This window comes from Laetiporus sulphureus (genome assembly GCF_001632365.1).
Source record: "Laetiporus sulphureus 93-53 unplaced genomic scaffold LAESUscaffold_38, whole genome shotgun sequence".
NCBI lineage: Eukaryota > Fungi > Basidiomycota > Agaricomycetes > Polyporales > Laetiporaceae > Laetiporus > Laetiporus sulphureus.
The window spans coordinates 251,092-273,086 of record NW_024468547.1 but is presented as its reverse complement, the minus strand read 5'-3'; the positions used below and the strand labels follow the sequence as shown (position 1 = coordinate 273,086).

Sequence of the window (21,995 nt, the reverse complement as noted above, 5' to 3'; positions counted from 1 at the left end):
ACGCAGTGACACAGCCGTATGAGGCTGAGAGCAATAGAGGCATTTTCTATATCTATGTCGTGCAGTGCAGAGGAGCCAGCATAGCATTGAGAGGGCGCCGGAAGGAGTCGAAAAAAGCGACTGTCTAGATCGGTCAGACTAGTGAGAGACAAGGACGGACTAGATGCCACGTTTATCGCCTTGGATTGCCTGTGTGACCCTCAGGAACAAGTAGAAGAGTATTCAATCCCTCTGCAACGAAGGATTGAACATGACATCTATTAGCCAGATGATCGTTGATACCGTCAAGTTACGTTCATTCGCGAGATAAAGCAGGCCTGTGCGGGAAGAGGTATGTACCTTTCGTTTCAATATTAATACAATCAACATCGAGTCCTTCAATCAACATCGAGTCCAATTCAATGGTACGATATAGAAATCCTAGACCATGCACCGCTAGACAAATATTTGCTTCAGCAGCAAACTGCGTCAATGTAATGGCACTGCAGGGTCACGTCACCTTACTCTAAGCTGGAATGTTTTACGGTTGCATCTCAGCAGTCCACAGGCTGGCATTCAGAAAAATAACTGGTCCCAGCGACATACGATGTTCACCCTTTCCTATAGTTACTTTCTCAATAGCGTAACGGAAAGAGGGATGAGACGGTTTAGCGCCCGCTCACGGTCATACCCATAACGCGTCACTAGTCACGCTCGAAAGCCGACGTTGTGTTGATCGTCCTCCACCTCCTCTTCAAGTCCCTTCAAGACACCCAACACCCCACAGACATGGTATGTACGCCGCAATGGATCCCTAGCAGCCTGCGTTGCTGCGTCTCAGGCCGTTTCGCGGTGTAGAATGATGGATTGGCCGGCTCACACACGGATGTGGTCTACAGGCCCCCAAGAAGGTCAAGGCGCCCAAGGAGGAGAGTGCTGTCTCGCTCGGCCCACAGGTTGCTGAAGGCGAGCTCGTGTTCGGCGTTGCCCACATCTACGCGTCGTTCAACGACACTTTCGTCCATGTCACCGATCTCTCCGGCCGTGAGACCATCTCGCGTGTCACTGGTGCGTCAATCAATGGCGTTGTCGTGTATGGCATGCTAGGTTCACACAATGTAACGGCCATCTTATAGGCGGTATGAAGGTCAAGGCCGACCGTGACGAATCTTCGCCGTATGCTGCCATGTTGGCCGCGCAGGATGCAGCTACGCGGTGCCGCGAGATCGGCATCACTGCATTGCACGTCAAGCTCCGTGCCACTGGCGGTACTGGCACCAAGACTCCTGGCCCTGGTGCGCAGAGCGCCCTCCGTGCGCTCGCTCGTGCTGGCATGCGCATCGGCCGCATTGAGGACGTGACCCCCATCCCCACCGACTCCACTAGGCGCAAGGTGAGCTTTCTCCCATTTGAGGTTTTTATGGAAGGTCGTTGACATGTTCCTGTGTTCTAGGGTGGTCGCCGTGGTCGCCGTCTCTGATCGTTCAGATCAGTGCAAAAATTACAATCATCGTCATGTATATCTTACATTGTCAATGATCAATGGTCGCCGCTCGCACGCATCAGGTTCTTTGGCTTGCGCAAAGACCTGCCCCGTGGCGAGCTCTTTGTGTCTCTATCTGGATGCGTGATCATCTTGTGATGCTAGCTGTGGTCTGTTCACCAATAGCTCGATATGTCGACTGTTTGTTCTGCTACAGGAAGTACTGATAAGTCGAGTCAAGAGGTGATCGTTGCAACCTCCTCAAAGTATCGAATGGCGCCTGAGCAGCTCTGTAATTTTGCTCTACTGTTATGCGAGCTAAGTAATTTATCGACGCATCATGCATTCAGGCCTCAGGTCGAGCGCGCCTATTCGTCACAGCGGTTGTCGTCGATTGAGGGGAGGATTTGCTAATCAGCGAATGCTCATCACGTATGTTTCCTCTTATGATGAACAAGAATGCATCAAAACTGCTGAACAACCGCGCAACACTCATTGAAGATTCAGGGTAAACCCAGTTCTCGAGTCTGCGTTTCGGAAGTCACCACCGCTGATTACTGGTCGCGATGTGCTGAGAATGTCCTTGGTCGCTGTGGTGGCGAGGTGTTCCCTGGTGCACGCAGAGCTCTGTGTGCTGTATGTCCCAAACGGTGAAAAGGGTGGTTGCTGTTTGTACAATGAGCTGACGGCCTGAGTCACAGTGAGTACTATTTGAGTCACAATGCCAGTCACTCAGCGGCTGAGCGTCACCATATTAGTGATAGACGCCCAAGAGATGGTGGCGGTTGCTGGGATAGCTCTCGCAAAATTATTGTAACTCCCCACACTCTGCAGCCAGTGCTGTGCATGCTTGTGCGACATTTTTCAGCACGGATAAAACAGGAAAGCCGTGTCTTTTCCGCAGGGGCTTAGGTAAATATTTTTGGCAGCCACGATGCAGCTCTCCTTGTACTGGGATGCAGATGATGACGTGGAAGATATCCGACGATACACCACTGGGGGCTTTCATCCCATTCGCCTTGGCGATGTCGTGTTTCCTCCTCTGGTTAATTCAGACTCGAGTCCCGCGCGACAATACCGCATCCTGCACAAGCTCGGCCACAGCTCGTTTGCGACAGTATGGCTGGCCGAGGCACTCCATGCACCGTCGTGAGTCAAGTCTGCCCTCTGCATTTACATCTCATTCACCGCGCACACCGCAGTCAACGTTATGTCGCCTTCAAGATCTGCGCCGCCGAGGCCGATCCTCGACACGAGCTTGATATCTTCAGCCGCATCCCGGTCGGCGACGAGACGCAGAACGTGCTGCGGCTGCGCGACAATTTCTCGCTGCACGGCCCCAATGGCGTGTACACGGTACTCGTGCGCGATGTGCTCGGGAACCTCTTCAATGTGGCGCAATCGTCTCAGGGGCGTAAGCATGCTCGGATGCTCTGTCGCCAGATCGCGTGTGGGCTCGCGGCGCTGCATCGGCATGGGATCGTGCATGGAGGTCTGCGGAGTCGCTGATTGGGATTCGGCCAACGGCACACTGCTGACGCGACTACCTAGATCTCCACTCAGGGAATGTCGGCATTGCCCTGCCCACGCTCGACGAACACTCGCCGGGCTCGATCCTGGACTACTTTGGCAACCCAGAGTGCACTGTCATCCTCCCAACCGCACCTCCAGCGCACCTCGAGGCTCTCCCGCCGTATCTGGTACCCCCGATTTCGGTCATTGACTACCTGCGGAGTCAGGATCCCGCATTCGCGGACACGCCTCTCCGCGCGGTGATTATGGATTTGGGAAATGGTCAGTACCTGCTCATCTCAGAACATGGAGGTGAGACAGCGCTTACTGTGAGTAACAGCGATCGCGGTCGACGAGCAGACGCGCCCGTCGTGTACACCAGCGGCGGTATCTGCGCCCGAGCTCATGTTCGAACGTGTTGTCCGGTCGGTCGACCCCTTCCCCACGCGAGCGAGCGATATTTGGTCGCTTGCATGTACAGTGCGCTAACTGACACTATTATCGATCCTCGACCGCATCCGCTGACGTGGCATGTTTAGATGTACGAAGTGGTCTTTGGACTCCCGCTGTTCCACCTCGCATTTCCGAATGATGGGCTGTTGGGTGCGATGGCGACGCTGTGCGGCGAGGTGCCGCTGGGATGGCAGAGCTATTGGGAGTCGCAGGAGTGGCTCAGGAACATGGGTGCGTTTATAATTGGGACCTTTGCTCTGGCTGTGCCTGCGCTGGCCGACTGACTGAAATTCTATAGATATCTCGCCCGAGGCTGCTGATGCTAAATGGGCACGCCGGCTAGCACATTTCACGAAAGTAGCCGGAGGGAAACACACGCAGGCCGAAGTTGAGGAATTTTTCACACTCCTTCGCTCCATGCTCAAGATCGAGCCGGAGCGTCGAGTGAGCGCGGAGGACGTGCTACAGCATCCGTGGTTTGCTCGTGCAAACGATGCATCAAGATGATCCGTGCAGCGTGTAGACACTCACTGTGTTTCATGTATAGGATCGGCGCCGAATATCGACTTTCCTCCCTTCGAAAATGTTTGTCTCGCTTCCACCAATGCTCGGGCGCTTAGTGACCGACGAGTTGCTTTGTGACCATCATGACCACTTAGGTGTCTAAGCGTCCTCTGATGCCCAACACGATAGACTGTCATGGTCCCATATGCCCCGGAAAACTACAATAAGCAGTCATCGTCATACAAACGCCTTTTAGGAAAGAACTCACTCTGGCACCGCAGACGTGGCGCCCAATTGTAACGCTGATGTTCGAGATAAATCTTGTTCGAACGCCTCGAGCTCCGCCGGTCACACAATGCCCAAAGCAAAGGTGTACTACATCCAATCCCAATATCTAGTCATGTTCTAAGAGAGCGTTTTAGTCACCTTCAAGCGGCCTCATCTTTTTAAACGGCAGGTACGACTCATTGCTAGTCTTCGCTGCTCCCATGGAATTCATATAATGAGAGCGGCGAAGAAGGCGCGACGTCTTCCAGTAGTATAATCTAGTCCAGCAGAACCATTGGTGAGAAGACGCAAAATGTAGTAGTACAAGGAGGCAGGCTAAATAATGCACGACAGAATAATATCGCCTGCGAAGCCTTCTTCCTATATAAATACGGAGATGACTACACTTTTGTCCATGCACAATTCGGCTGGGCACCGAACAGCACGCACACATGCGCGGAAATAGAGCGGGGGGTGGAACTTGAAAGCGAACAGCGGTCCATCGCATCATGGTCACGACAGCAACTCAGGTCCATAACGCAACCCGGCTCATGTAGGTTTGGCTTCAGTCTTGTTCCCCGCTTTGTTACAAGTGAGAACATAGATCCACGCATCCCATATGTGGTCAAACGGTATTGTTTCCGCTCTCGCCCGGCGACCGAATTCGGTGAGCGGAGATGTCTGCTGGATAATGCCCATGTCCACATACGCCGCTGATAAGAAGACCTTCAGGAATCCCGAATCCATCGACAGGTTATGTGGAAGAGAGAACTGTATGCTGTCCGAACCAGAGGCACCATAGCCGATGGGGAACTTCGATGGTTCGCCATTTTTAGCCCGGGGCAGTGGCGCTAACATGGTGGCGGACGGCGGTATATACCACACCTGATGAAGTGTCAGACACAGCCACTCGTTTGGCCACCAGAAAGGGCTCACCTGGATGCTATAATCGCTCGGGTCGAAATAAAACACGTACGGGTAGAGATCGTGTTTCGACCTATTGACCAACGTAACCCCATAAAATGTGCTCATGTCAGTTATTAATGCTTCCTTAACGTCCGCTATCTCATACGATGTCCCTTTGTTACACACCACAGGGTCTTCTTTCACGTCAAGGAAGTCTGGTCCTGCAGGCAGATAGAGAGCAATGTGGCCATCCTCCTCTTTCCGCTCCAACTGATGCAGCTGGATCTCCACTTCAGTATGAATCGGCCGAGACTTGTTCAACCGATAAAGATGATGGTTGTAGTACGCAATAGCGTCAAGAGTCTCCGAGAGCCGCGGGTGGTCGCGTCGAATTTCGATGATGCTGTTGGGAAGCCTCTGCGTGAGTGGGTCGCGCCTCTCCAACTGCCAATTTCCGCGCTCATGGCAATGGATGGTAAGGTCGCTGGGCACGGATGGGGCAGTGCTTGCATACAACGTCCCCGCAGGCCAGTGGAAGCGCACGTTCATCTTGCATATATTCCAGTCAAGCACAATCACGCGCATTCCAGCTCTGGCTTCGAATTGGATACTAGCATCCTCGGGTGCGATGACGGAACGCAACGAATGGACGTGTGTCGCGACCAGGATGGTCTTATCAATCTGCTTCGGCTTGAAGGCTGATGCGCGCTGCGGGCTTTGCAAGAGAAACTGGGTCCCTTCCACCACCCCATGGATGGCGCCAGCTGCGACATACGACATGCCGTCTTCCGTGTATATCTTGAATGTTCGCGACTGATCGAGCACAGCGGTTGCATTGAATAAGATCCTATCTTTGTTCGTACCCTCGCATTGCGGATTCTGGAAGATGAGATTCGGCAACATCTCCATCAGGCGCACATAGCTCGTATGCAGAAGAGAACACTCTCTCAATGCCTTCACCAGAGCTGTCGTGAAGGCACCGCACGGTTCTGCCTCGGCGGAGGCCTCGAGTGCCAGCTCGCTCGAACGGCATGCTGCGAGCATGACGTGAGATGCCATCGCTTTATATTGGAATCCCAAAGGCACGGCGGTGGTTGCTGCGCGAGCATTCAGGCCCCAAGTCCAGATATCCTTGTCCAAGTCTGCGGGAGGGGGCGACGCCGAGACTTTCGTCGGGATGGTGCGTGCTCGCATGTTATTTCTTGACATTCCTCCAGAGTGGCAGGAATCGAATATTGCAGTCTGATGTACAATGAGCAAGCAGCATGATCCGGGGCGTGGAAAACACGCACGATATTATCACCCTTTTGGTGTGCCAAACGTCGCATTAATGCGCTGAACGTGCGGTCTGGGATGCCGCACACAACGTTCCCTGTGACATCCTCGGTGCTTTCGTCGTGAGGACATATGGTCTCGATCATATTCCCGTCTGGCACGAGCCATTCACGTGGTGATTCAACTCGACTGCCATGTCCAGCATAGTAGAAGACGATAGCGTCTCCGTTCTGGATCTCTGGATTTTCCAGCAGATGGCTCTGGAATGCTGCTAGGATCGCCTCGCGCGTAGCTTCTTCGTTGCGAAGGAATTTGATGTGAGCTGGCGGCACCCCGAGGTTTCCGGTGAGGTAGCCTATGATGTTCTTGGCGTCGTTCTCGCAACCTGCTAGGTCCTCTATCCTGTCCGACCTGTATCTGTCGATGGCAATGACCAGCGCGAACATGTGAGACCTGATGTCGGTAAGTCGGCCATTGCCAGTGACCGCATCATTATCGGGCTCTCCTCCTTCCAATGCCACCTCGGTTGACGATGGAGGCGCGACGACCGGCCTGTCAAACGATATGATCTAAACTAGGATGATACTTGACTAGTATGAGTAACATTTACTCACTGTTTCTCAAAAACACTGCCATCGGAGGCGCTGACAACAGGAACTGCATCATATAAATGAATTGGTTACAGCTAGTACGAGACACGAGACATGAAACGTACGATGTAATTCCTCTGTCGTGCCGTGGCTGGACGATGAACAATTAAAAGCGGTTTTGGCATTAAAGACAAAGGCTCCTTTACACTAGAAAGTTGTCTGCGAGCGGAGAAGACGGTCCAGGATTTAGAAGTGGCGGTCTAAGATCATCCAGCGGCTTCGGCTCGAATTGTGATTCTGCGTCGGGCGGTGGTACCCACTGAGGAGGAAAATCTTTGGGGGGAAGACCAGATGTTCTTCGCTTGAATTTGCTGACAAACCATTCACGTAGAGTGCGATGACTCTGTGATCCAGCTTCTCGTCGTTCAGTGAGGCGGAATAATCGCTTGAGATAGGACATTAAGCGAAGTAGAAGCTGAGGAGCATGGAAGTGTCTACGGTCTAGCACTGAGCAGGCGTATGCCAGAGGATAGGGGCATTTTGAACGCAACCGAGGCTGTCACTTCGTTTAAATGAATGTGACGAGTCGCACGTTTCAATTCCCTTGCCGGGCTGTCCGTTTCCCATAAGTATTGTCGTAAGAGGAACAGAACACCCACGGAAAAGCTGGTATCACATATGCATGGCAGTCCCTCCCGGTTCCGGCGTGTCCAAACTGAAAACCAATCTGTAGCAATGTTGAATTTATATATTCATCCCGGTTGGGAAAAATCGGTACCGGGTGGCATCTTCAAAGAACATATATCAGCTGGCGATAGTAGTACGCGGTGAAATCGAAACCTCGTCAACGGCACTCACATACTAGTGGTGTTTTGATGTTGTAGCACTTGACAGAAAGAGGAGGGGAATTGCGGAGATATATCGTCTAGAATTTTCTTGCACTCATTTAAGAGCATCGGAAAGGATCCAAAGTGCGTGTGTACTTATCCAGAGGAGAGCGGAGCCTACTTTACGGGTCTTGTCAAGCTTGATGATGGCCGTGGTTCGCGTTTTTCGGCTTCTGACTCGCTCAGAAAAATGAGTCTTTGTGGCGGAAACACTCTTGCTACAAAGATTTCAGATTCCGAAATGTGTCAACATGCGGAAGCGTCGTGACGAAGGTTTACTAGGCAATCTGATCTACAGCTTAGAGGTCAATGAATTTCCCTACTCTTCACCTATGAACAGCTGACCTATGATAGTAATAAATCAATATGTTTACCATAATCAGTTTTACCCCGACATGAGGGGCGAAAACTGATGCGAAATACTGTTGTACGTGTGAGGATCTGCCAACAGCTTTGAGTACTCTGCCAAAGACATACTGACTTCGCAAAAGCCGGGATTGTTACGACGCAAGGCGCAATGACCTTGAAAGTCCATTTTTGATGCCCAGGCTTGCGTGAATTGTCGCTAATCGTGTTGGTTGAACGTTTATTAGTGTTCAAGGGACCGGTCATTAAGTTGTATACACTGAATCATAGCAATCAAAGTGCATGGCTCTCTGGTTTAGCGGCAACTGTGACACCTGGGGGATCGGAAAGCCGGGCATTTATATGCCAACGCAAGGATATCGAAGGTGCAGTACAAATGCCTCTTCGCAACATAAACGAGAAGTGGCCCTCAAAGTTTGCGCGAGACATTCTCCAAGTCCAAGACGGGATGAGATTTTTTGATATGTGTTCAGCGCTACGTAGCACGAATTAAGGCATGCGATTAAAAGCCCTGCATGTGGCTGGGATAGTGGATTTACGTGGGGGGTTAGGTGGCTAGACGCGTCCCAAGCCGCCGACGCGGTCACGTGGTCGTGTCTACACATCCGCTCCCCTGTCTCTCGATACGATGAAATACGAGGACTGTTGGAAGTCATACGGACTTTATGTCCAGTGGGACACGGACTTAGACATTCCGCGCGCATTCGCTTATGTAATCACATAGCCACAAGCGCGCTCAATCTTTTCCTACTACCTCAGCACTCGCATTATACATCGAGGCTGAGGTGAGTACCTACTGGACTCCTTTACTTAGTCTTTACTGATATACTGTAGTCACTCGCTTTCCTATGTGTCTACAGGTATTTATATAGCACTCGCTTTATTCATTCGAGGCTGAGTCACTCTTTACTTCCGTGTCCTACAGGTATTTTATATAGCACTCGCTTTATTCATTCGAGGCTGAGTCACTCTTTACTTCCGTGTCCTACAGCCCTCGTAAATTTTCACCTCGGGCAATAGGTTATGAGCCCCGCGGCTACACACTAACCTGTCCATTCATTCAAGCTTCCACTGTGCTCACACTCCTTAATTCTTCTCTCTTCGACCAGCACCCACACCAGCACCTCCTGCACCACAGTCTACACCTTCTCACTCTACACCCTCTCACGCCATGTCCAAATCCGTCAAACTCTCTCTCAGCTCAAACCGCCTCTACGATATACCATTCCTCGAGGATGATGGAGCAAACTACCAGCAATGGAAGTTCCGTCTCGAGACGGTGCTACGCATCAGGAAACTCTGGAACATCACCCAGGGTAAGGAAGCTCGACCCGCAGATTCCGAATCTGACAAGCAGGCCGAATGGGATGACAAGGATCAAGACGCAAAGGTGCAGATCACGCTCATGCTCAAAGACATGCCTCTGAGCGGCATCATGTACGAGAAGACGGCGAAGTTTGTATGGGACAAACTCGCCGCGCGGTATGAGGGGAAGGGGAAACAGACGATAGCGCACCTCATTGGTGAGCTATTTTGTGGTACGCTCTCTGATGAGACCAGTATGGAGGCACAGCTCGACGGCATGGTCCAAAAGGCCAACACTCTGGCCACACTCGGACAGCCGCTCGAAGACTCGCTGATCGCGGTCGCCATGGTCATATCACTCCCCCCGTCCTATTCAGTACTTCGCACCATCCTCATGTCGACGAGCGACAAGCTCACCATGGAGACGGTCACAAACCAGGTCCTTACCGAAGAGCGCGAACGCCTCAAGGAGGGATCGCAGCACGCGCTTGCCGCCAAGCTGTCAGGTATGCCATCAACATCGAAGTCGAATGGGAAGCAGCCGAAATCCGGCAAGAAGTGTGGCTATTGCCACAAGCTGAACCACACGGAGGAGGAGTGCCGAAAGAAGAAGAGAGACGAGGAGAAGCAGGAGGAGGAAGAGGGTAGCGATGACAGTGAAGACCTTGCGGCGAAGGTCACGTCCACCCGGGGTACCACAGTGTCCCCCGTCCTCCGACTGTTCATGGCCCACGCGCTCACGCAGCACAGCCTACCCACCGACCATTGGATTCTCGACTCAGGCGCAACGGCATCCATGAGCTCACGCCGTGACTGGTTCTTTCAATTCACGAACCTTACCTCACCGAAGCGCATTTGGCTCGGAGATGGACGGTGCATTCATGCAGAAGGTATCGGTCAAATCTACATCGATTTAGCCACCGAAGACGGACGTACAAGCCTGACGCTGCTACAAGATGTCTACTACGTACCGCAGCTCCAAGGCAACCTCCTCTCCACCTCGCGACTCACCGAACGAGGTCAGACCCTCACGTTCCGCGGCGACGCCTGCAAAATCACCTGCAACGGCGAGACAACGGGCCTAGCGCACAAGACGGACGGTCTCTACGTCCTCGAGTCGATCCCACGCGCTCCCATGTGAGCGTTCGTAGTGCACGCGGACTCCTCCATGGATCCCGATGAGTTTTCACTTGAAGCGCTGGCAGCGAAGACGATGACGCACAAGGCGAACGTCGTAAAGTGGCACCACAAGACCTGCCACATGGGTACCGAACTCACCCTACAAACAGTCTATCAAGGCGCGGTCAGCAACACGAACACTGTGAGCAACGCGACTCACGACGTGAAGACCGGTAAGCCCATCCAGACGGGCATCAAGCCCTCGGCCACACACATCCGCACGCACGGGTGTACGGCCCATGATGTCAGACTCGACCTCAAGTTGGTCAAGCGCGTCACCCTCGGGCATGGTCAAAATGCGAAGGCACACGCTGCCTCTCACCGAACGAGTGGGCGCACACACGATGCACAAAACGCCACCTCCGACGAGGGCGTCCGTACACAGCAGACATGCACAGTGATCGACGCTGAACTTCAACACGAAGTGCAGGGCAAACCGCCGAACTCACCTGCCGGCACTCCTCACAGCCCTCGCGAACGACGAGCGGCTCGTATCGCGATCGTAGCCGCCGAACACGACCCAACGCCGCCATCACTCGACGCACTTAGTAGCACATCCACCGGCGATAGCGACAACGACAGCAGCAATGACAACGACGACGAGGGCACCACAGTACCCTCGCCCAGCCATCACGCCGCGTTGCCACGCCAGACTGCGTCAAACCGCTCGCCTCCTTCTCCGCCTCAGTGCGAAAACAAGAAGGAGCACTTACCTGCCATCTCAGAGGCTACAGCATCCCTTTCTCGCACTTGGACTCAACGCGCAGCCCCTCCTGCTCCCGCTCCAAAGGCTGCAAAGAGCCATGTCTGTCAATCTGCATGCACGCGTCCAGCGCCGATTCGCGATGACGATCCGTGGTCCTCTGTCAGTGCATACAAGCCCAAGACAGTTCCAGGAGGCCTCGGAGCCAAGACGAAGCGGGAAGTAGAGACTCCAGAAGTCCAGCAGAGAACCAGAAGCGAAGGGAAACAGCCAGAGAGAGGAGGGAAGAACGCGCGTCAAGTGGGCGCAGCCGAACGCGACAAGATTCGCGTGGGCGCTACGGGTCACTCAGTTGACGAAGAACCTTGGAGAATCAACGTCAGACGCGGATCAACGGATATTAGCGACAACGGAAGAACTTATCCCGTTCGTCAAGGCCACACTCAACGACGAGTACGACCATCCACGCACCGCAAACGGGCACGATCCAGGTGAAGTCACACGGCGCAGACAGCGTACAGCAGCCCAGGGTTCTATCCGCCCAGACAGACTCAAGAAACCCTACGTCACAGGCACTTACCATCCAGTCCGTGCAAGCCACAGTATGTTCCGAAGACCGTCGGTCACGCACAGCACAAGCAGCATGAAGGATTCAATTAGTGTTCTAAAAGTAGGTCCGCATTCCCACTGAGTGGGCGTGTTGGAAGTCCTACGGACTTGTATGTTCAGTAGGACGCGGACTTAGTAGTTTCAGCGCGCGTTCGCTTACATAATCACGTAGCTATGTCGCGCCTGAGCGCTTTTGTCACCTCAGCACTCGCTTTATTCATTCGAGGCTGAGGTGAGCACTATGGACTCTATATCTATGTTTTTTACTCACATATTGTAGTCACTCTTTACTTCCGTGTCCTACAGGTATTTTATATAGCACTCGCTTTATTCATTCGAGGCTGAGTCACTCTTTACTTCCGTGTCCTACAGCCCTCGTAAATTTTCACCTCGGACAATAAGGACTTACTTTGATTTTATATGTAAGCCTTACTATTTAATGAGCAGCGTGGCTAGAACGCTTAGGCGAATTCTCGCTTTTGGCGTTTACGACCGATTCGAAAAGGCCAGATCAGCGGTGCGGCTACAAACACGTGCGTGGTGGCCTCAAAACTCTCAGAGAGCTAATCAGCGCCGTCACACTAGGACACCAGATCGTGAATCCGCGCTAACTTCAAGCATATTCAATGCCGAGCAGAGATTATCCATTGCTAGTGCAAGAGCATCATCGCAAAGTCACAGATCTGAGTGTATTATCATATGATCATCAAGTGGCTAGCATCTTTGCGCTGAATATACAGTAGGCAATTTACGCAGTGCTATCCGAATTCTTCCTCCGACAAGTCAGCATATAGGTCCATGCATCCCATATACCTTCAAAAGGTAGCGCCTTCATTATTGCTCCTCATGCACCTCCATGGATAGACTCCTGATTGAGGTTCTCCAAGTTTACATATTTGTTGCAGACGAAGATCTTGAGGTATCCCGATTTCTGATCTTCCCCGTCCGGTAATGAAAACTGGATGCTATTAGCACCGAAGGCACCATAACCAATGGTTAGCTTCTTGCTCTTTCCATCCGCACCTCGTCGCTGCAGCGGCGCCGCTGTGTACACACTTTGGGGTGTGTACCAAGACTGGTGGTGTGCATCAGTGGTTATATAGAAGGAAGCTAGGAACAACACATTCCTGGACGCTGTAATCATTGGGGTCGAAATAAAACACGTATGGATAGAGATCGTGCTCCGTATTGTTCACCAAAGTCAGTCCATGATATGATTCGAAATCGCTGATGATGACCTCCTTGACTTCTTTGAGCTCGTATGACGGACTGGCTTTTAGGTCGCCAGAGAAAACGTGACAGCCTTCCCTGAAATAGTCTTTCCCATTTGGTAGCAACATTCCAGCCTGGCTCCTCAACTGGTGCAGTTGCACCTGTACTCCACTTTCAGCTGGGGGAGACGACGATCTGCTACGTCGATATAGGTGCTGATTGAAGATAGCGGCTGCATTTAGAACGTACGACAGATATTCTGTCGTCTGGGTAAATTCGGGGGGCATGTCCTTGAGATCTATTGTCTGGTTCGGTAGTGCATTCGTGAGAGGATCAAACCTCTCAAGCTGCCAGAGTCCCAGCGTGCAATGCACTACCATATCGTGGGGACAAGCTGAAGAGTCGCTGCTTCCTAGCCAGTGGAGCTGCACAATCATGCTAGGTCGGATTGATAGAGAAACCTTCATGTCTGGGGAAAAGAGACGATCAAAGACGTCTCGGTTCTTCGATATCACCTTGCATTTATGGGCTTCGACTTCATCGATGACGAGAATCAAATCGTCTTCTGTCGGTATGAAATCGAGGGATCCAGACAAAAGGGCAATGACGAGTTCCGATCCCTGCGCGATATCATGGGCACTCCCGACTTCAACATATATGCTGCTCCCATCCTTGAATACTTTAAATCCTGTGCTTTTTCTGATGAGAGCAGCAGCATTGAATATGAATCATTCCTTGTTAGTGCCATCGCAGTGCAGCTGCTGGTGGCCGACCGCCTTGGGCATAACTTGAATCCTTTCCATCAACTCAGAATACGTCATTTTTGTGATGTCGCACTCCTGCAGCACTTTTACCAGAGCAGTAGTGAAAACACTGTGGGATACTTCGGAATGCGGAATCTCGTATGCCCCTTGGTCCTGTTGGCAGGCTGCGAGGAGGACGTAAGACGACATCGTGCTGTAGTAGAACCCCTCGGGAACCGCGTTTTCAGTGGCACGACTATTGACGTTGTCATTCCGTATCCTCTTGTCTAGCATAGACAGAAGTGGAGATGGAGAGATTTCGGGTGGAAATGATCGTAAGGTAGAACCTGCGCGCGCCATACCTCCCGAATGACAAGAGTCGAAGATAGCTGTCTGCACCATCGTTCAATCAAGTTGAGTATGGACATGACAGCATACGAAACAAATTGAACACACAATGTTGTCACCCTTCTTCAAAGCCAACTCACACATCAGGGCACTGAAGGTGTAATCGGGTATTCCGTAAATCGTGTGTCCTCCGGTTTTGCCCTGGTCATGAGGAACAATGATTTCCACGAAGTTCTGCTTGAATGACCATTGAGGCGGCGCGACCACACGACTGCCATGTCCAGCATAGAAGAAAATGATGGCATCGCCTGCCCATATGGCATTGTTCTCTATGAGATGCTCTTTGAAAGCTGACAAGATGGATTCGCGCGTCGCTTCGTGATTGACGAGGTACTTGATATGCGTTTGCGCCACATGAAGGGTCGTTTCCAAGAACTCTTTGAAGTTGTTACCATCGTTCATGCAGCCTGTGAGAGGCGGTATCACATGATTTTTGTACTTGTCGATTGCAACAAGCAACGTGAATATCCGCGGTGCCAGGTAGTCTGTAGTAGCGTCCGAATGGTGGTCTATGCGTGGTTATCAGGTTGTGCCCAAATGGTTTGAACAGCAGATGCCTCCTCTGCCTGAGCACCGCTGGGTAGCGATGCGAGATTCTGATTGATGACTGGCGAAAACATGCCCTGCATTCCATGTTCTTCGGGAGAAACAGGAAAAGGAGGAGAGTCGACCTCAGTTGGCTGATGGTGCGGAGAGTCGTTCATCCCGGCATGATTCTCTGAATGTGCAGTTATGGTCTAAAGAACTTGCGTCTCCGTTGCATGAGGGTTAGTTTGCGATGTGGAAGTCTGGTCGAACGGAGAAACAACGATCTCCATCGTATCATCTGCGAGCGGGCCTGAGATGGGATTAGCGATAGAAGCGATGTGATCATTTGCATTGCCATCTCCGATGACTTGAGTATCGAAAGTATAGTCCTCTTCAGTTGGCCGATCTTCTCCAGGAGCATTTTCAACTTGGAAGGTTGGGCTATGATCTACGACTTTGGTTTTTACCGACGCAAACTATTAAGTCATGTTTGATTAAGCATTGATAATCGTTATCAACTCACATTTGCATCAGAAGCAGACAAAGCATTGCGGGGAAAAGGCTCCATCAGGAACCTCATTGGAACAGAATCAATTCCAAAACTCACGGGCTTTACTTCTGTTCCTCTGGAAGTTAGGTCTCTCGCTCAGCATGTGCACAAGACTAAGGCTACTTACTTCTTGAGTTTTTTTTTTCAAGAAACCACCAAATTGCTTCAACTTCAGCACTTTCTGCTGTCCTTGTCCTGGCCCTGTGTTCTCGTGCCTCATCGAATGATTCTAGTAGAGAGATGTGTCCTGAGATCGGAGAGTTGGAATTTGTGCGTTTCACGGGAAGTAAGTTGGCGGTAGTCTGACAGGTAATTATACACAGCCGAGTGTGACATCCTCGAGGTTGCAGCACGATGAATGAGGGCACGGAGGAAAAGGGAAAGGCAGAAAACGGCGTCTTGCAGCTTCTTCAAAGACTAGTAGTCCAATCTGTTGGATATGCAATGGCCGTGTCCTCAATTTGACGTGTTGAACCCAGGGTCCTCTTTCTGAAGGTATACTAAATGCAATGCAAATCATAAACTCAGTGGACCGGGACGTGACAGCAAACAGTGCCATAGCATGATCAAGACACCTAGATGTGACAATCATGCAAATGAAATCGATCGGATGGAAGAAGCATGTACAGCCCAGTGAACCACCATGCTGCGTTGCTTACGATATGGTGTGCCAGCTAATCCATTCTAGTCTCGTCTCTTGCATTGCCGTGCACCGCATCTGCCTGCCTTGCAGTTGTGATATGCACATAGAACGCCCCAGTGCTGTATAAAGGCCACATTCGCATGTACCTGACCACACGAAAGCACCAGAAGACGACCAGAGACGCGCGAAACGAACTGTATCACTAGCGGTGACTGAACATTCTCGAATACAGCCATCTTCATCAGAGAAAAATTGATCGCACAGCCGAGCACAGCTGCTTGGCACTGAAATTCTGAGAACTAGTCGAATTTTGATGATATATGTAAGGGCACGCAAGCACAGAGCTCAAATTTGAAACCTGACTAATACATATTTGTGCACAAATGCTGTCTCAAATCTAAGCTTTAAGCACAAAGCACACCATATGTGGTATCTTTATGGTTACACGGAGCGTTCACACAACATCAGGAAGATGCCCGCCACCGACATCGTACGACATCGGCAACGTCGTATCAGTAGCCATGTCGCCACTTTCCCTATATATCGTATGCTGTCATCTCCCGCAGGTACAACAGCATATAACAGTGCACGCTATCGTCTCCTGTGAATGTGACAGCGTACGACAGAGCACGGCACAAAGTAAATGTCGTAATATATATTACTGCGTTGTGTGGCGACGATGGGGATACCCATCCAATGTAGGCAATATATTTCGTCGCATGCAGTTCAATATCACAGATGTCGTGCACAGTATTGTAGTCGCATTGCAGGTATATTGATGTAGCGACAACATGTAAGCTACCATATTGACTTAGCCCCCTTCATTGGCCATCCCAGCTCTCCTGACCGTTGGGCTGGCCATCACCAAGTTCACCGCCATTGTCAGATTCGTCGGTCTCGCTAAGATTTCCATCCTTGTGCTTGAACTCCTCGATTGCATTCTTGATGGCATCCGGGGCAAGCGTACGGGTTTCTTGTGTTTCGGTGCGAATAACTTTCGCATTAATGCTGAGGACCCCCCATAGTCAGCTATGAGATGGAGAGCACATTTGACAGCTTACCATCCATCTTCGAAGACACGGTGACATATTTTCTTCATGATTTCTAGATCGCTGGATGCAGTGTTGTAACTTTTGATCGCACTCAGATGGTGTTCGAAACGATGTTTGTAGGCTTCTATGGTGAACGTCACATCTTCGCGTGTGCCGCTGACCCATTCGTCGATAGCGCATTCGATCTGCAATCTGACGTCAGGAAAAATACGCTCTTTGGAGTTTAATGCTTACGGCCATCAAAACAGTGGCGAACGCTATGAAAGGGAACGGGCAGTATACTTCCTGTAGGACAATCCCGTCATCGCGCTTGTCCTTGAACCACACCTTGTTGATGATCATCTGAATCACACGATTTTGATAAAGGCCTTTGTGCAACTCGGCTGCATCCCCGAGTTTCTGACAAATAGCTAGTTAGTCGAAAAGTCTTCCTCATCACGTTGACGCAGCTTGTACTTCGATGAAGATGGATTACGAGCAGGGAGCATACCGTCATTCTCCACACCTGCAGTGCATTCATCACGATGGCGTGGACTCAATGATGGTGAACAGGCCAGGCGACATGGGCTGATGATGTGTTGCGAGTTTCTGGCTCGGGAGTTGCCAAGAACGTTGACAGACGTCATCATGAACTTGAGCAAACATCAGCTAAATAGGAGTCTTCTGATAGCTATACTTACCTCTGCATCTTTGCGGCTCAGTTGCATGGTCCCAGTTGACTGCAACGTGCCTTCAAATGATATGTATGATCCCTGAATGTTTATGCAAAGCCTGAACTTACCTGTGGCTGCACGCTCGGCACGCAAATTTGAAGACCTCTGAGGCGGCCAGGTCTCGTCAGACTTATCTGTTCATGTAAGGCCTATCAGCCCCTATAAAATGAGCAATCAGCTTCATGGTGACTCACCGACATACTGCGCCCTTTCGGTTGAACGCCGCACCCGAGTACTGGGAGTGCGAGGCTCAGCAGCTAGCTTCGAAGGCAGAGAAGGCATCTGATAAGAGAGCGCGAGCGACTGAAGACAACGCGCCCTGACCGGATGCGTTATATACAGTTTTTCGGTTGAGTTTGAACATGTTTGTCAGTTTCAATGAAAGGGGGGACAAATAAATCACACCACCATGCCGCTGCATCATGGCAGATTGGGGTAGCGAGTCAGGATTTGAAACGAGACTAGCCAGAATCAGCGCTCACTGTCACCCCAGTTTTCTAGAACAGGGGATGGCCTGCAACTTCCTATATGCGTTCTCATGCTGGCCGGCTGCTCCTGTGCCAATCCTGTGGAAAAGCATTCAAGTCTGAAGTGAACCTAAGTCAGCATGTGGGCAAGACGATACCATGCGCTGCGCACTATGATCAGCAGTCTACGCAAACCGCCATAATGCAGCAAGATTTTAACCTTTCAGAAAGCGACAAGGATGTCATCACAGACTTACCCGACTATCTATCCTCATGCTCACCTCGATCTCTGACGCCGTTCAATGGCAACTGTTCAGCCAAGCAGCCAAGAGCCGCTGTTGAAGAAGTTGAAGCCGATGACTCTTGTACGTCTTCAAAACACGAATATGTTCGATTTCCTGGACGCGTTGTGACAAGCCTTGGCCATGGAGTGACAGTTTTCGAGGAGCATCTGGCTGAGCAAGTAGCTTCGCTGCAAGAACCATGGGCACCTTTTGCTGGCCTTGAAGAGTGGGAGTTGGCAAAGTGGTTGATGAAGAGGACGACACAGACAGGGGTTGACGAGTTTTTGAAGCTTAACATTGTCAGTACGATTTTTGCCATAGACACAAATTTTAAACCCACTAAACATGCACCATAGACACGTGCACGCATGAAGCCGAGCTTTCTGAATAGAAAGGCATTGATCAGGAAGGTAGATGCATTACCTGTCGGTCCAGAGTGGTGATGCGAGCTTGTAGAGGTTCAGGGAGATTGCTTGGGTGCTGGAAAGCACAGCACGATGACCGAAGAGGTCGAAGTCTGGGCTCAAGATCCCGTTGACTGCATTAAAGAGCTAATCGGAAATACGACATTTCAGGAACATATGAGCTACGCACCTGTGCACCTCACTCGCAACGGTGTGCGAAAGTACTCCGAGATGTGTAGCGAAGAATGGTGGTGGGATATGCAGGTAGGTTTCTCGTCAGATTAATTCCCGGCAGCTCATCAGCTGAGATGTTGGACTTTCAGAAGCGTCTTCCTGCGGGGGCAGTTGTGGCTCCCGTGATCCTAGCTTCTGATAAGATGCAGCTGTCAGTATTCGGCGGCGACAAGACAGCATGGCCGGTTTATCTTACCATTGGCAATATCGACAAAGCTACACGACGTTAGCCATCAGCGCATGCTACGACACTATTGGGCTACATACCGGTTGCCAAGCTCGAATGTTTTGAGGAGAAGACTAGGTCCGCTGCGCAATATCACTTGTTCCATCATTGCATGTCGATCCTGTTGAAGGGCATGGAGAAGGCGGGAAGGGAGGGAGTGCAGACGCTGTGTGCAGATGGTCATATTTGTACCATTTTCCCCGTCCTGGCAGCATATGTCACAGATTATCCCGAGCAGTGTTTGATAGCCTGCTGCAAGGAAAATCGCTGCCCACGCTGTGTTGTTGATCCGAAAGCACACGGTGAACTGAACATATGCGCTCTCTGAAGTCATGCGGTCACAGCAAACGTGCTGTGCAGTATGGGTCAGAACGACGAAGACGATCCACGTGTTGAAAGTGAAGGCCTGCGGCCAGTGTACTCACCTTTTTGGGCTGATCTGCCACATACCGACATCTTTGCATGCTTTTCGCCCGATATCTTGCACCAGTTACACAAAGGGGTCTTCAAAGACCATTTCTTGGCCTGGTGCACAGCTCTGCTGGGAAAAAAAGAGCTTGACCGCCGCTTTCAGGTGATGTCTGGGCATGCTCACCTGCGCCATTTCAAAGACGGTATCTCCGGAGTATCGCAATGGACCGGGAAGGAACAAAAGGAGATGGAGAAGATTTTCGTGGGATTGATGGCGGGCGCAATCGGCAAGCGCGCTGTACGAGCTGCGCGAGCATTCATCGACTTCGTCTACTATGCGCAATATCAGTCGCATACTGAACATTCCCTTGCTCGCATGAAGCGAGCCTTCAAAGACATGCATGAAAATAAAGATGTTTTCGTGGAAGCAAATGTACGGAAACATTTCAACATACCGAAATTCCATGCTCTTGTGCACTACGTTGACGCGATAAGGTCACTTGGGAGTCTGGACGGCTTCAACACTGAAGCATCAGAACGTCTTCACATCGATTATGCGAAGAAGGCTTACCGAGCAACGAACAGAAGAGACTATGTTGTCCAAATGACGACATGGTTGCAGCGACAGGAGGTGATTGTGAGGCAGAATGCATACCTGCACTGGGTCGAGGAGATGAAGAATGGCCGACAGAGTCACATGCAGATCACCGAGATAGATGACATTGAGGATTGGGACAAGAATGGGGATGAGGAAGACGACGACAACGAGGACAACGAGAATGGTGATGCGCAATCGGGTGCTGAGGAAGAATATTGTGCGCTTCGCCAGCTTGTGAACTCTAACGTGACATGTGCCTATCAGCTCACGAAACAACCAACATTCCTCCGAGTATCCATGGAAGATATCTCAAGTCATTTTGGAGCACGGGATTTCGCTCGAGCACTTGAGCTGTACCTGATAAAAAGTTATCCAGGAGGCACAAGCATAAGGGTGAATCAACACGACCGTTTCGACATCTATGGTTCGATATGTCTACTCCTACCTGCAAGCGCGCATGTCTCGAATGAGAAACACATTGACAAGGTACGAGCAACACCTGCAATGCCCCACCAAGGCCATCGCAAGCACGTCCCAGCGCACTTTGACACTGCTCTCATAATCCGTGACTGCGAGGCATACTCCAAACATGGAGGATTGTCCGGTAAGTGTGATTAGAGAGGTGTATCACAGTATCATCAGATGTGTAACTCACCTTCTTGCAGGTCTGCAGGCAGCACAGGTCCGGGTGATCTTCAGAATGCCTCAGCATTTGGCACGCACAAATGATGTACTCGCCTATGTTCAGTGGTTCCGACCTTTTCGGGCGAAGCACGCAGAGTCGGGTTACTACGTCACCGAACATTCAACACGAAATAATCGGCGTCACAGCGCTATCGTGAACGTAGATAGTATCCTACGATCATGCCATCTCATACCGGAATTTGGAGGTGACCCTGTGAATCCTACTTGGACACCGTCAGACGTGCTTGACAAACCAATCACATACCATCTTAATTCACACATCGACTTCTTCATGTTCGAATTTTGTGAGGGGACGGAGGGATTGAGATAGCCCAGTGCATTTGAATGATATTACATGTTTTTACTAGTAGTATACATTGTACTATAGCGATGGCGGGATGATAACTGTAGCATCCCATCGTACCATTGCATTTCCCGTGGTCAACATTGATCAACAGTGCGTTCGCGTCGCGCGCTGTTGACTGCTGTTGACGCTGTTGTACGACAGAGCCTGGCGGGGTACAACAGCCCGGCGAGCGTCTTCCTGATGAAATCTAACAGCGAGTAGTTTTGCAGAGCTCGCGAACGACGAACACGTCCCTACCGGCGCAGCACGAAAAGATAATCGACAGAAGATTGTACTTCCTATTTCTAGACGACACGCTTCTCATGATAGCGGTGGCAGGCAGCAGTGGACCGCATGAGGTTTCTTCATCCACCGTATCCCATCATTTCCCATGCATCATTGTCGATGTGACTTTCAAATGTGGCCCATTGATGTTGATAACAATGCGATTCCAACGCAGCATCCATGTTTGAG

General features: G+C 51.0%; 6 protein-coding genes across 6 annotated transcripts; 3 read left to right on the top strand and 3 right to left on the bottom strand.

The window, feature by feature from the left end:
* Window positions 1–714: 714 nt before the first annotated feature.
* Window positions 715–1,797, top strand: LAESUDRAFT_683551 (uncharacterized protein). Its single transcript, XM_040905828.1, has 4 exons — window positions 715–771; window positions 879–1,047; window positions 1,116–1,372; window positions 1,433–1,797. The coding sequence occupies exons 1-4, from the start codon at window positions 769–771 to the stop codon at window positions 1,457–1,459; spliced, it is 456 nt and encodes a 151-aa protein (XP_040761435.1). The 5' UTR covers window positions 715–768; the 3' UTR covers window positions 1,460–1,797.
* Window positions 1,798–1,953: 156 nt separating this feature from the next.
* On the top strand, window positions 1,954–4,340 carry LAESUDRAFT_331726 (kinase-like protein). Its single transcript, XM_040902055.1, has 8 exons — window positions 1,954–2,162; window positions 2,221–2,611; window positions 2,665–2,954; window positions 3,014–3,256; window positions 3,315–3,454; window positions 3,514–3,658; window positions 3,726–4,065; window positions 4,121–4,340. Exons 2-7 carry the CDS (start codon window positions 2,397–2,399, stop codon window positions 3,932–3,934), a joined length of 1,242 nt encoding a protein of 413 aa, XP_040761434.1. The 5' UTR covers window positions 1,954–2,162; window positions 2,221–2,396; the 3' UTR covers window positions 3,935–4,065; window positions 4,121–4,340.
* Window positions 4,297–7,029, bottom strand: LAESUDRAFT_331738 (uncharacterized protein). Its single transcript, XM_040902056.1, has 4 exons — window positions 6,994–7,029; window positions 6,397–6,931; window positions 5,135–6,346; window positions 4,297–5,083 (listed from the first exon to the last, which is right to left on the bottom strand). The coding sequence occupies exons 2-4, from the start codon at window positions 6,823–6,825 to the stop codon at window positions 4,748–4,750; spliced, it is 1,977 nt and encodes a 658-aa protein (XP_040761433.1). The 5' UTR covers window positions 6,826–6,931; window positions 6,994–7,029; the 3' UTR covers window positions 4,297–4,747.
* Window positions 7,030–14,318: 7,289 nt separating this feature from the next.
* LAESUDRAFT_623760 (uncharacterized protein) lies at window positions 14,319–14,849 on the bottom strand (the record flags this gene model as incomplete). The annotated part of the gene is made up of 2 exons (XM_040903309.1): window positions 14,319–14,366; window positions 14,430–14,849. Coding segments are annotated over 2 exons (468 nt in total), but the record flags the coding sequence as incomplete, so codon positions are not given.
* Window positions 14,850–16,923: 2,074 nt separating this feature from the next.
* LAESUDRAFT_659244 (uncharacterized protein) lies at window positions 16,924–17,562 on the bottom strand (the record flags this gene model as incomplete). The annotated part of the gene is made up of 3 exons (XM_040904796.1): window positions 16,924–17,110; window positions 17,164–17,339; window positions 17,389–17,562. Coding segments are annotated over 3 exons (537 nt in total), but the record flags the coding sequence as incomplete, so codon positions are not given.
* Window positions 17,563–18,866: 1,304 nt separating this feature from the next.
* Window positions 18,867–21,572, top strand: LAESUDRAFT_787275 (uncharacterized protein; the record flags this gene model as incomplete). Its single annotated transcript, XM_040913904.1, has 7 exons — window positions 18,867–18,917; window positions 18,975–19,047; window positions 19,075–19,286; window positions 19,346–19,441; window positions 19,487–19,784; window positions 19,827–21,095; window positions 21,157–21,572. 7 exons carry the CDS (start codon window positions 18,867–18,869, stop codon window positions 21,504–21,506), a joined length of 2,349 nt encoding a protein of 782 aa, XP_040761430.1. The 3' UTR covers window positions 21,507–21,572.
* Between the last annotated feature and the right edge of the window lie 423 nt (window positions 21,573–21,995).